We start from the raw sequence: 15,115 nt of genomic DNA, 5'->3' as shown, positions 1-15,115 counted from the left end.
ACCCTTGCATTAATGTACCAACCACATCTGGGGTCCTTGCACTTGAACCTAATCCGTTGTTTGTCACTGTGCGTATTCTTAATCTCTTTATTACAAAGAATGTGAAACTTGTAAATTGTAGCTTTCATTTCCTCCTTTGAATCATAGGTTTGTCCCTCTGACAATTCATTTTCAAACTCTGCATGTCTACCAAATAACCCCACATTTGCTTCCTGAAAACCTGACAGGTCATTGAAAGCTGCAATCGGGTGCTCAACCCCGCGACCCATTATCCGAAACCCTTTATCAACCTTGAATTTTTTTGTCTGCCCGAGCACAGGCCTCGTATCTGCTGTGTCACTGTGATCGCTCATGCAATCAGGATCAACATCCCCCCAATTTTCCTCTGCCTCTTGTATTTCCGGATCCACCGTCTCCTCAGTTTCCTCCGGATCACAAGGCTGGGCTCGGGATCGATGGGAGTGCTGACTATTAGACGGTCGGTCCCTCTGGACTGGGGCTTGACTACTCTCAGGCATGTCAATCGGCAAAGGGATTCGGGACCGACGGGAGGGCCGACTAGTAGACCGTCGGCCCTCCTGAACTGGGGCATTACTACTTTCAGGCATGTCAATCTGGAAAGGGGGTTGGGACACTGGACTTGAGGAGGTTGAGGCATTAGCCCGAATAGCACCCTGGATTAACCTTGCAAGGGGGTTAGGACGCTGGACTCGGTTAATCTCCACAAAGAGTTCAATTATCTTGTATCCACCCCCAGAAAAACTAATTGTCTGGTTGTACAGTACCTGCCAGACTCCATCATTCTGAACAGGAAAAAGTTGGAACCAAGTTTGGCCTGAACCAGTGGGCATGCTAATTTTGGCCTGAATATCAAGGTCATATCGATCCTGATTCAATCCGAGGTTCTGAGAAATAATCGATTTCAGAACCAACAAATCAGTACCCGAGATTACAGGTATCACAGAAACAGGCCCGATACTGTAATAAACCCCATTAGGGCCTGTTAAAATCTCACCACCAGTGTAAATAGATACCATAACAGCCATTTGGTATGAGTATAAGAAAACCTAAAATTAAAAATTAATTAAATTAATTATAAATACTAATTTTTTTTTATAAGAAAGAAAATAAAATACTTACAGCTGAAGCGGCACTAGTGGCATATGACCTCTGTGCGTCAAATGAATATCTCTCTCCTCAATAATACAACTCTGTATATATATATATTTTATCAGGGTGCCCTCTACCCCAGGAAGCGGCCCTGGCCGCTACCCCCCAAAGCGGCCACCCCGCTGGGCCTAAAGCCGGCCCAATATAGTGGCCGATTCCCACCATAGCGGCCACGTTCAGGGTACCCGCTTCGCGCCAAAGCGGCCATGCTATTTTTATTAAATCCAGCCACCGATGGTGTTTTGGTTTATTTATTTTTTTAAAATGGTATATTTAAAAATTTCGGATTGGGGAGTGCTATTTTGAATGCAAGATTTCTATTATTGAGAGCTGAGAGAAATTTTTTTCTCTTTTGTACCAATTTTGCCCTTAATAAATTTTCTTCCAATCTTTTTTTTAAAGTAAGTTATTGTTATCAAAGGAAACATTTGAGACTTAACAATACAAATAACATATCTTATATATTTATGGATTCATTAATAAAATGTAATTATTTTAGACTTTTATTCATATGATCATGATTACAATTAAAAGGAAAAGAAAATTGAAAGAAAGAAAGAGAGAGATCTCTTGAAACTAAATCAAACCTTATTTTGTAACACCTCAGTGTCATCTTTGTTTCATATGAGTAACACTGGTAGCAAAATATGTTCGAACTAAGGTATGTACTAGTGGCATACTGGCGATTCTTCAAATTATAATTAATCTAACTACTTTTACTTTGGACTACAAAAGGACACAAAAATTGAAAAAAATAAAAATATACCCATTACATGACAATAAACGATCTCCACAAAATGAAATTATCTATTTAATTTACAAATACAATACTTACAAAAATTACAAAATGTTTATTAACTTTTAAGGAAGTTTCATAATTTAACATATTATATTTTTTCATAATTTTAATTACACATATTGGAACTAACAAAATTTGATCATATTTTTTTATTCATATCATTTTCGTTAGATCAAATAGTGAAAATTTGTTCACCATTAATTTTTTTACTAGTCTGAATGAATTTATTCATCATTTAATTACCTATAAAAAAAATTTCTTTCATACGGTTGAAAATTTGAATCAATATAAAGTTGTACCTGACTGATAGGCAGTAATTAATGGCAGGAATTTTTTTTCTTGATATCCAGTAATTAATGGCAGGATTTTTTTTTCTTGATATCCAGGTAGAGACTGCTAGGCAAAGATTTAAATAGCCTTTATCGTGTCATAGTGGCATGGTTAAAAGAATGGTGCTATGGCCATATAGCGCCGCTATAGCGCGAAATAACTATAGCGCTGATAGCACCATAGTTTTTATGGTTTGAAATCGCTATAACGGCGCTATAGCGCGCAATAATACCTTGCTACCAGGGGAGAGGGGGGTTTCCGATGGGCATCGGACCAAATCCGGTTCGATGGGGGGTTTAAACCGTCAGATCTGCTTTAGGATTCGCACCCGCAATTTCGCGTCTGCTTTAAAATCCGTACACACGAATCCTAAAGCAGATCTGACGGTTTAAACCCCCCATCGAACCGGATTTGGTCCGATGCCCATCGGACACCCCCCTCTCCCTGCTACCAGATGTTAATAACAGGAATTATCCTTCCATAATTGATAGCAAGAATTAATTAGAATTATAATAAAAAGGTATTTATTAAGGGGTAAAATTGGATTTAAAGCAAAAGTATTATCTTAGCCCTCAAAAGTAGAATTTATGCGGTTAGAATAGCAATTCCCTATATAATTGAATATAAAAGATATCTAAGTTCGTTCTACTTTTGGTAGCTGTGTACAGTCTACCATTGGTATTATTGTCTAAAATAAATGTTATCTTTTTTATCCTAATCGCTGATTGATGATGAACGACTGAGATTAAAATCTCTTCTATATCTTTATTTTTTTCAACACAGTCGCTCTCTCTCATTTTCCGCTCTTCTGATTTTTCTCTTCCTTTGAAACTTTATGAGTCTACGCAGTATCAAACATAGGTAGGTAACAATTAATAATAATAATAATAATATGAGAAGGAATCCACTTATAACATCTTAATTCGAACAATTCGGTTTTTTAATTTTAAAGTCCAAATAGTCGATCCAAACCTTTCAACATGCATGATTCACTACGGCAGAAAGGATTTTCTGCGACCGGAATTCCGGTCGCAGAAAGTTGAGTCGCCGGTCTCAGATAGGATAAACGGTCGCTGATCTAATATTCCGGTCGCTGAAAACCCGGTCGCTGTAAGCCTCGTCGCAGTTACTCTTCGGCTGACGTCAACGGTCGCTGAAATACGTCAGCCGGTCGCTGATAATTTTTTCTGCGACCATTTTTTTTCGTCGCTGTTTTTCTTGCTGACGTCATGAAAAAGTTTCTGCGATGACAGAAAACGGTCGCTGAAACGAAATAACGGTCTCTGAAAGTTTTTTCTGACGTCAGAAAAGAATTTCTGCGACCAACAAAACGTTCGAAAAACGGTCGCTGATATAATATTCCGGTCGCAGATATCTTATTTTAGGTTTTTGATATTTGTTTTTGTTATTTATATTTGCACCATTTAATTAATTGCTATTACACGTATCAACAGAAACATCGTAACAATCGCATACAACAGAAACATCGCATATAACATACATCATAACATAAACATAAATCATAACATAAATATAAAAATCGATACAAAAATAACATAATAATTGCATACAACAGAAACATCGCATATAACATAAGCATGCAAATCACATATAATATAAAGATCAAGAAACTGTATATCATCTCATCAAAGAGAGGATGGTGAGGCGTGAGAGAGACAGACCCGAGAGAGAGACAATTTGCTCGTCTATACCACAAATTATCTCCTTTGTACCTGTAAGATCAATATGACGTTGGAATAGGGGTACATGCACTTAGTAGCCACTAGTGGTACATGCACCACTGGTACAAGCAAAGCCTTCAAAAAGGGCTGGTTTGACCCCTACTGACAAAACAGCAAATATATACCAAAACAGGGGCTCAAATGCAAATCTAAAATTACAGTCAAATAAAGGACTCAAAAATACACAAGTTCAAGACAAGTTTTACATTTTTATGATTTTATTTCGATTTTTAATGAATTTTCAAAGTTGGACATTTGAATCTGGAAAATGCAGAAAAAAACAGTGCACATAACCTGTGCTGTCCGCACTGCCTTTTGATGATTTTACAGGGACCAAACTGTAAAATAAAAATTACAAATAGGTAGATTACTCCAAGCTGATCAAAATGGACATTTCATTTGCATCATTTGGGTTTATATTCAACTCTAAATAAAATGTTTAATTTAATCCAAACTAAACATAAAATTTCTGCAACTCATGGACTATAATGCCCTCCCTGTTTAAATCAAATATTTTAAAAATATAAATAAAATTCTAAAAATTGTAAAGTCAGTCATAGATGTCCTTGACACCTTATACCAAACACCCATAACTAAAATTGATATGATGTCTCATGAAATTCTGAATTTAAAACATATATTTCAGCAATTTTCCAAATTATGCTTTATTAGTGATCATGTATAATCGACCTTTCAAGGTTAAATAAAAGTTACATTCTTATCGTCTCCAACAGAGAATTAGTTCTTACCCTTGGTTACGCGTCATTGGGCCTTCATAACCACAATCAGTCTAATAACCTATATTATTTTATTATAATTTCTACAAATAAAAAATTCCCGCAGATCATGTTTTTCTCCCTCCGTCTATGAATTTCTTCATAACCACAATCAGTCAAAAAAATCTACGGCAGATCATAGGACGGTTGGGATCAAAACTCACTCAAAATTTGAGGTAAATTAGGTCATATGAATTCCATGCACACATAAGTGGCGAAGAAGAAAAGAGAAGAGAAATGTACCTGAGGCAGCGGCGGGGGGCGAGCGAGTTGATCTTTCTTCTTCACGCAGGCAGAGGCAACGGACTGGCACAGGATGGCACGGCTGCTCGGAAAGAAGAGGACAAAACCGACGTAAGAAGAAGAGGAGAGGAGCGGACCTTCGCTTGTTTCACCTAACTAACGGGAGAGAAGCGGGGTGAGAAGAAGAGGCACGAGTTTAGGGTTAGGGTTTAGGCGGAGCGATCGGTCGATGGAGACAGAGAGCGAGAGAGAAGAGAAAGGCTTTTCGGCGCGATGCTGTGTGGCGCCTTTTTTTTTCGGGAAAAAATACTTTCTGTGACCGGCGAAATAACCGGTCGCAGAAAATACTAATCGCCGGAGAATATTGGTTTTTCTTTTTTTGGGGGGGGGAAATAATTTTCTGCGACCGGCGCCTTAACCGGTCGCTGATAACGGTCGCAGAAAATCTGTTTTGTTGTAGTGATTATATCCCGGAGTAAATTATTTAGCTTTGTCGGAGCTCTAATGCAGTTGAATCTAGTTAATTGATTTAGATGTACGTTAACGTTTGATTGGTAGTTCAATTTAAAAAAGGCATGCATTATGTTACTTGTTTTATCTTGCTTATATTGTTTTACATCTAGTTTCATTGTTTAAGTAATGATTTAAATTAATTTGTTTGAATAAGAGAGTATAGAATAAGAGAGCAATATAAACTAATAGTCTAAAAGGAGTAGGGGTGTAAACGGATCGGATGATATCCAATTTCGTTCGAATTCGAATCTGAAAATGTAGTTAAATTATCTGATCCGTATCTATATCCGTATCCGAGACTATCCTTATCTATATTGATAGCGGAAAATATTGCAAACATAATGGAGATTGCGAAAACTTAAAAAACAGAAAATTAGATTGATAAAATAATAACGATACAAGATATTTGTTGGGACTAATCAACCAAAAGAGAACTCACTCAACTCTTAAGGGACTTGCTCATCCAACCGGAATCTAATGCTCACTCACCCTAAACTTAGCATCACACTAAGACAAAAATGAAATAACTCTCATCTCATCTTCTTTTTCTCTACTGTAGGGGCTTATTTATAATAAAAAAAAACTAACTATTATAGAAGATTGTGATATATATATAAGGTAAAACATCCAACAAAATTTAATTATATTTCCCTCATTAATATGCATGGTCTCCTCCTTCAAATTGGCCCTTTTGAATGCTATTATCTAGCGAACACCACCCGTGCTTTCCTTATTAATATTTTGAAATTGGTTGCATCACATATCCGAAAAATTATAACATATATGGTAAGACTTTTAACTATTCGTATCCGACCATTTACACTTTTAAATCACAACAAATGTGATATATGTTCTTAATTGATTTATTAAATTGCATATTGTACGAATAATTTATTAAATTGCATATAGATATATATTTTGATGAACAATATAACACTATGACATAATTAGTGACTAATATTTTAATAATATAATAGATGTTTTATAACTAACAAGCTAATTATGAAAAATATTTGTATCTGCCCGATATCTGATCCGTATCCATATCCGATATTATCCGTATCCGTATCCGTATCTGAAAAATTATAATGGATACGGATATGGTAAGACCACTATATCCGATCTGTATCCGACCGTTTACACCCCTAAAAAAGGAGGTTTAATTTATTCCACTAAATCTTACTTATTTTATTGTTTTATATATTATTTGACAACTTAAGTGGAGAGTACGTAAGAATGTTATTCCATCTTACTCTCCACAATCAAATTAACAGAATTACTATTTAAATTTAAGAAGGATTAACTGTTTACTCTATTTCATTCATAGTTTACATTCTCGTTTTAAAAAACTTATTCATAGTTTACTCTATTTTATTCATATGTTATTCATAGTTTACTTAAATTATTTCGTCCGAAAAGTAAAAGATAGAAAAATAAATCTATATATATCTATAACAGTTCTACATGAATGTAGCCCAAGTAAATAGAGAAGAAATTGAATAGAGAGCGAGATAACTAGACCAATTAAGGAATTTTATCTTTTTATAATTTTTCTCTCAATTAAATTCGAGAATTATGATGGAGTAATTAATATGATGCGCTTGATGCTGCATTCCTCTCATCTGCCAACCCCCCTGGTCAACCAAGTACTTCTTATACCAGTTCATCTGTTGCTTCCTAGTTTCAATTTCTGAGTAGTTGTCTCAGCTGTTTTTTTGTAATAGGACTTATGTAGTGTCTAAATAAACTCTTTCCTCTGCTTTATTAGATATCTCCTAATTGCTTTACAATTAGGAAGATCCATACATGTAGTAGTTATCTGCTTTTGAACTCTATGAATTGTTTGTAAGAACATTTGTGCTTCTATGGAAACAGGTGGTATATACCACTTTTATAAAAAAAAAAATGGAGTAATTAATTAATTAAGTGCGGAATAACCGTGAGAAATTTCGGAGATTAAACTTGACTTGGGCCCATTTTTATTTAGCATTAAGAATATTTATATTTGTCACATCAAAATTTAATTGAAAAACTTACCAAAATAACATAGACTTTCAACGTATAATTAATTACCTTTACTAATAAACGATTTAGAGAATATTCAAAGTCTCCCCAACAAGTGGGTACGGTATCTTAGTTGTTAGTTCCTAGTTTTACCCATATATAATCTCTGTTTTAAAGGTAAAGCCCATTCCATCTCTGAAAAAGTACATCAAAATTGAGGGATAAAAGAATCATATGGCCATGCAAAAGTTAGAGATCATAACCTCAATTATAATAGTTGTTTTACTCCCAGTTCAATCTTACCTAATCTCTGTAAATTCAATCGCAAACAAAATACTTTGCTATATCAGTATACTTGATACCTTGATATACTTTGCCATTTGTTATCTCAAAGCCAACCAAATATCTACTACGAAATGGAGAAGTTTGATGGTAGTTTTATCCCTGGGTTTAATCATACTGATATTTGCAAATCATTTCTATATCAGTCCATGGACATGGGCATTTGTAACCCGCCTTATCAATGGTATCGACGTGGTGACCATGCAGCACTTTTTGATGATGAAATTTTCACATGATTGGAGGCGGCGCACGGTTCTATCCACAGCAATCATAACAGATGTGGTTCTGATATTCGATAATCGTTCTGGTTCCGGACAATTTAATCAAATTTTCACGGTGATCGTATCAATTATAGTATATGTAATACTCACTATTTATCATGTAAAGCAAATCTGGGACCGAAGGAGGAAGATAGCAGCCATTGCATCACTTTTCCTTGCAACCTTGATGTTAGGTATTCTTCTCCGCTTCTACTGGTATAACAAGGAAAACTTATTTCTATCAATTGCTAGCATCATTGGTTGTTTCTCCCTTGTGCCATGGTTGTGGCTAATGTGTGCGCCACAAATAAAGGCATGGTGGCAAGTCTACAACAGGAAGGAAACCCAAGACGAGCAATACGATTTCCTCGAGATGGCCGGATTACCCGCTAGGTTCACAATCCAAGATCTTGAAACAGCAACAACAAACTTTCAAGCACCCATAGGTGAAGGTGCTTCTGGTGCAGTGTTCAAGGGGACACTAGCAGATGGTTCTACCATTGCGGTAAAGCGGATCAAATGGCAACCTAGTGGTGAAACCGAATTTAGAACAGAGATGGAAATTATCGCAAGTCGGCAACATGTCAATTTAGTGCGCCTTTTGGGGTTTTGCATCTCTACGAGAGGGGACCACTACCTTATCTATCCGTTCCAGGAAAACGGGTCACTTGATGCATGGATTTTCTCTGACGATGGAAAGAGAAGCCGTTTAACATGGGCATTAAGGTATCGCATTGCAATTGATGTTGCCAAGGCACTTGCATATCTCCACCATGAATGCCATCATCGGATTTTGCATCTCGATGTCAAACCAGCAAATATTCTTCTCGATAGAGACTTCCGGGCCCTGCTATCAGATTTCGGTATCTCAAAATTAATTGGGAAGGATGAGAGTAGTGTCATGACCAGAGCAAGGGGAACGGTAATTATCAATTATTTATAAAATTAATGATTAATTGTTGTATTTTGGTGACTCAAAATGTTTTGTTTAGTTATGATTATTAATTTATATCTTTGGTTACATGTCAAACCTTATTTTTCTAAAACCAATTTATATCGAGTTATCCCAGTTTACTTTGTATATTTCAAAAACATCTTACAATATGAAACAGGTTGGATACCTAGCTCCTGAGATGCTGGTACCTAATGCTATCTCAACCAAGTCTGACGTCTATAGCTACGGAATGGTGCTTTTTGAGCTGGTCGGTGGGCGAAGGAACTTGATATTGGTGATGGATGGAGAGACTCAACAAAGACGGAACTCGTATTTCCCGAAAATCGTCAGAGAGAAAATGATGCAAGGTGAGTTAATGGAGGTAGTTGACCAGAGCTTGATCAAGAATGAAGAGATAAGAGAAGACGAAGTTACCATCTTAACTCGACTGGCTCTTTGGTGCATTCAAGAGAACCCAATTCTAAGACCTGGCATGACAGAGGTGGTTGAGATGCTGGAAGGTCGCACGCCGGTGCATGTGCCACCCGAAAGCTCGATGTTTGTGGTGAACTTTTTGGATGGGGATTCGAGTTCCGGTGCCTTTTCCCGAGCTAAGGAGGATGAGGCCACTATAATGTCGGCCAATACTTTGTCCATTTCCATTCAATCTGGTAGATAGAAAACAATTATATGCTGAGCCAAATGGTTCTTTTGAAGATCAGTTTTCCGAACCAGAACTCCTATTACAGCTGCACCAGCTTGGTTAGAACACAACCTTTTTGTGGGAAAAAAAAAGAAAAAAAAAACCTAGTAGAGTCTCATTAATTTTTTATAAAAGCAAGTCAGTACCATAGGAGCACATATTCGCTTGTATATATATGTATAATTGTATATGTATATGTATAATTGTGTTTTCGTTTATTTTCATTTTAATTGAGGATGAAATTTCTCCAAAGAAATCCCTACAGAGTTATTCAAGAATAACTAAACACCGATAATACTTGTATTGCCAATGGTATATACAGACCTATAATATATATATATATATATATATATATGAGGAGGGTTCAAATGCCTCCATCATGCCTCCATCTCTCTCCATCATTTTCAAACTTCAAACAGTCGATACGAACCGCTCAACCTAACCTCCATACTAAAATATGTTTGGAGACCAAATTTTATATTTTTAGGAATTTTTTTACTATTTTTGTAGATAGGTACAAAAATATTGTTTTTAGATGGTTCAGATTTACTGATTTTGTACCTATCTAAAAAAATAGTAAAAAAAATTCCTAAAAATATAAAATTTGGTCTCCAAACATATTTTAGTATGGAGGTTAGGTTGAGCGGTTCGGATCGACTGTTTGAAGTTTGAAAATGATGGAGAGAGATGGAGACATGATAGAGGCACAAAAACATGGAGGCATTTGAACCCTCCTCTATTTATATATTGGAAAAAAAAGAGATTAAAAAGTCCGTTTCACATTAATGAAACCAAGTTAAATTACAAACAGTATGTGAACCAGAGTCATTCTTCCAAAATATAGCACCACAGCTGTGCTAAAAGCATGCATAACAAAACAGATAACCATATAAAAGGTTGTTCAATGTATTACCAAAAGTTGGCAAGGTAAATTAGAACTAAGCCTCTCATTTGAGGGCTAGAGGTATTGTCAGGTTGCCAAATGGGATCTGCTGCAATTATCATCCAGATGTCAGTGCTCGTCTGGCTCCTCTGAGCCGGCTAGTTCGGGTATGTCCAGCTCTCCTTTCTCCTTCCTCCTCTCTTGGTGCCAGAGTGTTGAGTGACATGGCATTTATGGTCCCTAGTAACCAAAGGGCTGCAACATTCTTTACCCGTTTGCTCACATTAATTATCTGTCCAATAAGCAACTAAAGAGATGATCAGTAAAATTATATTTTTAGCAGATTTAGAAGATGCTTGTTTAAAACAAATGTCGAATTGTCGATATCTGACATGTGTCGAACTGTTGCATATAATCCTAACTTTTTCCTAACCAGAACATATTTGCTTTGTTTTGGGGCAATTAAGTAACAAGTCGTTCAGCTTACCAGCCCGTGAGTTAAGCCCATTCGAGTTGTCCATATGAGACTGAAACCGACTGCCCGGCCTGCGAGGAAAGTCCAGCCGAATTCCCGTACAAGACCCTACCGAGCTATTTGCCTATAAATACCTCAAAGTTCACTGAGTTTGGGGATCACAAACTCAGCAATACACGGTACATAAAGGATAGAGTAATGTACCTACCGGATCTGCACTCGGTTTCATCTGAACATGTAATAAATACACAACTAATTCATACAGACTAAATCCTTTCGGTTACGACGTGCTTAGACCTGCTACGCCTTAATCTCTCCGGAGTTGGAACGTATCACAATCTACTCTATGAAATAAACCCACATCCTTGGCTCCTGGGGGGAGCTTGTTTATATCACACTAGGACAGACAGGAGGTACAAAAAGGGCCGGGCTGGTTAGTGGATTACCCAGCAGAGAGCTCGATGCCTGGCGGGCTTTTGGAGCATGACTCTGGCCCAAAAGAAAAAACAAATTAAAAACAAAATGAGAGCCCAAAAATGATAACTTTCCCAATTCATAATTTATATCTATTGAGAATGTCGGCTGTTCCAAGTGTCGAGATTTGAAAGTTCAGAATATCAAAAGAATACCTTTTCCCGTCTCCTGGACTCATGGTTCTAAAACTTGGAATCGGAATCGGATACTTGACCGTGGAATAAGAATTTGATGAATTGGCTAGAATCGGAAGAATCAGATCAGAAACTTAGATTTTTTTTTTGTCAAAATCTTGTTTTGTAGCCAAAATATAGGAAAAATTGATAAAAAAAATAATTCGTAAGAAAACTATGTTAAGATAAAATATTACACTCAAATAATCCACTAATTATATAATGTATTACAAATAGAACACACTTTTATTGCCAGAAGCTATGCCGAGTTGGCTGAATCATCTCATCGTTTTTTGTATTAAAATACGAATGAGAATATTGTTGTACAGAGCCAAAAAATAAAAATATTAATGTAGTGTCAAAAAATATTAATCCCCTCTTCTCATTTTTCTCTTCCCTTGAAACTTTGACGCAGCTATATGAATATGAGTGTACACAATTAAAAGGAGACCGTATCATCATTCCATTCCCCTCTTCTCTTCGAACTTTGACTGCATCTACTGTGTGCCTCCAGGTCAATTGGCCCCTATCTCGTCAGCTCATGCTCTTTATCTGCCAACAGCTGTCTCGGAAGGCTTAGATTAGAATAAACAAGAGCAATTGATTCTACAGTGCTGAGAAGTCGGTAAATAATATGAGTGTACCCAATTTCAAGGTGCGGATCATCATTCCCCACGCAAAAAGGGGCGGATCATAATTACCGTTCCCCTTGCTCTGGTCATGACACTACTTTCATCCTTCCCAATTAATTTTGAGATACCAAAATCCGATAGCAGGGCCCGGAAGTCTCCATCAAGGAGAATATTTGCTGGTTTGACATCGAGATGCAAAATCCGATGATGGCATTCATGGTGGAGATATGCAAGTGCCTTGGCAACATCAATTGCAATGCGATACCTTAATGCCCATGTTAAACGGCTTCTCTTTCCATCGTCAGAGAAAATCCATGCATCAAGAGACCCGTTTTCGTGGAACGGATAGATAAGGTACCGGTCCCCTCTCGGAGAGATGCAAAATCCCAGAAGGCGCACTAAATTGACATGTTGCCCACTTGCGATAATTGTCATCTCTGTTCTAAATTCTGTTTCACCACTAGGCTGCCATTTGATCCACTTTACCGCAATGGTAGAGCCATCTGCTAGTGTCCCCTTGAACACTGCACCAGAAGCACCTTCACCTATGGGTGCTTGAAAGTTTGCTGTTGCTGTTTCAAGTTCTTGGATTGTGAACCTAGCGGGTAATCCGGCCATCTCGAGGAAATCGTATTGCTCGTCTTGGATTGTTTCCTGCTTGTTGTAGACTTGCCACCATGCCTTTATTTTTGGGGCACACATTAGCCACAGCCAAGGCACAAGGGAGAAACAACCAATGATGCTAGCAATTGATACAAATAACTTATCCTTGTCATACCAGTAGATGCGGAGGACAATACCTAACATCAAAGTTGCAAGGAAAAGTGATGCAATGGCCGCTACCTTCCTCCTTCGGTCCCATATTTGCTTTACATGAAAAACAGCGAGTATTACATATACTAAAATTGATACGATCACCGTGAAAATTTTATTAAATTTTCCTGAATCTTGACGATTATTGAATATCAGAACCACATCTATTACGGCTGCTGTGGATAGAACCGCGGTCCTCCAATCATGTGAGAATTTCATCATCAAAAAATGTGCATTGGCTGTCGAGTCGATACCATGGATAAGGCGGGCTACAAATTCCCATTGCCATGGACTGATGTAGAAATGATTTGCAAATATCAGTATAATTAAACCCAGGGATAAAACTACCATCAAAGTTCTCCATTTCTTAGTAGATATTTGGTTGGTTTGGAGATAACAAATGACAAAGTATATCAAGGTATCAAATATACTAGTTCCTAGATTGTTTTTGATAAAATTTGCAGAGGTTAGGTAAAATTGAGCTTGGAGTAAAACTAATACTATAGCTGAGGTTATGATCTCTACTTTTTGCATGGCCATATGATTCTTTTTTCCCTCAATTTTGATGTACTTTTTGAGAGATGGAATGGGCTTTACCTTGAAAACATAGATTATATATATGTAAAACTAGGAACTAAGATACCGTACCTACTTGTTGGGGAGACTTCAATTTTCTCTAAATCGTTTATTACAAAAGGTAATTAATTATACGCTGAAGTCAATGTTATTTTGATAAATTTTTCAAATTTTGATTTGGTAAAATTTTCAAATTTTGATGTGACAAATATAAATAGAGGAGGAATCAAGTTACAACAAGTTACCACAACTATTTTCTACATTTTCAATGTCCAAATCGTTGTCCAAACTGTTAGATGTGATTTCCACAATAAAATGTGTTTCCAAATCAAATTTTACATTTTTTGAAATTTTTGTTTGTATTTATTAGGATGGGTACAAAATTCAATGGTCTGAATTTGACTAGTTTTTGTACCCATCTTAATAAATAGTAAAAAAAATTTCAAAAAATATAAAATTTGGTCTCCAAACACATTTTATTGTAGAGATCACATCTAACGGTTTGAATCGACGATTTGGATTTTGAAAATGTAAAAAATAGTTGTGATAACTTGTTGTAACTTGATCCTTGCTCATATAAATATTCTTAATACTAAAAACAAATGGGTCCAGGTCAAGTTATATCGCTTTCTATTCAATTTATTCTTGATTGACTTCACTACATTCATGTAGAATTGTCATAGATATAGATTTACTTTTCTATTTTTCACTTTGGGACGAAATAATTTAAATAATGATTTAAGTTGTTTCAAATGAGTAAAATAGAGTAAGCAATTTAATTCTCCTTAAATTTAAATAGCAACTATACTTGATTCCAGAGATATATAAAAATGTAAAACAGTACGATCATCTTGTAAAATGCAGTGGAATAAGTTAATTTTTTTTTATATACTATTAGTTTACTTCAGACTTACTCTGTTTATAGAGTCCACTGTCAGCAAAAATTTATTTCTAAATTGCTCTTTTATTTAAACAAATTAATTTAATTTATCCCTTAAACAGTGAAACTAGATGTAAAATAAAATAAGGAAGATAAAACAAGTAACATAATGTATGCCTTTTAAATTGAAGTAGCAATCAAACATCTAAATAAATTAACTAGATTCTACTTGCAATAGAGCTCAGACAAAGTTAAATCTTTGATAAGTCCACTGCGTGGGGAATGATGCGGACACCTTTTAATTGGGTACACTCATATAGTTACAGTGAAAGAATGAAAGTTTCAAGGGAAGAAAAAAATCAGAAGAGGGGAAAATGACAGAGAGCGATTGTG

General features: G+C 36.2%; 2 protein-coding genes across 2 annotated transcripts; one reads left to right on the top strand and one right to left on the bottom strand.

Annotated features, from left to right (window-relative positions):
• The first annotated feature begins 7,980 nt into the window (after window positions 1-7,980).
• Window positions 7,981-9,859, top strand: LOC144549500 (putative receptor-like protein kinase At5g20050). The gene is made up of 2 exons (XM_078298258.1): window positions 7,981-9,101; window positions 9,292-9,859. The coding sequence occupies exons 1-2, from the start codon at window positions 8,007-8,009 to the stop codon at window positions 9,790-9,792; spliced, it is 1,596 nt and encodes a 531-aa protein (XP_078154384.1). The 5' UTR covers window positions 7,981-8,006; the 3' UTR covers window positions 9,793-9,859.
• Window positions 9,860-12,135: 2,276 nt separating this feature from the next.
• Window positions 12,136-13,885, bottom strand: LOC144549573 (putative receptor-like protein kinase At5g20050). The gene is made up of 2 exons (XM_078298347.1): window positions 13,232-13,885; window positions 12,136-13,134 (listed from the first exon to the last, which is right to left on the bottom strand). Exons 1-2 carry the CDS (start codon window positions 13,313-13,315, stop codon window positions 12,487-12,489), a joined length of 732 nt encoding a protein of 243 aa, XP_078154473.1. The 5' UTR covers window positions 13,316-13,885; the 3' UTR covers window positions 12,136-12,486.
• Window positions 13,886-15,115: the final 1,230 nt, after the last annotated feature.

This window comes from Carex rostrata, chromosome 35 (genome assembly GCF_964058835.1).
Source record: "Carex rostrata chromosome 35, lpCarRost1.2, whole genome shotgun sequence".
NCBI lineage: Eukaryota > Viridiplantae > Streptophyta > Magnoliopsida > Poales > Cyperaceae > Carex > Carex rostrata.
Note: the sequence above shows the minus strand (reverse complement) of the source record. Positions and strands in the feature narration are given on the sequence as shown.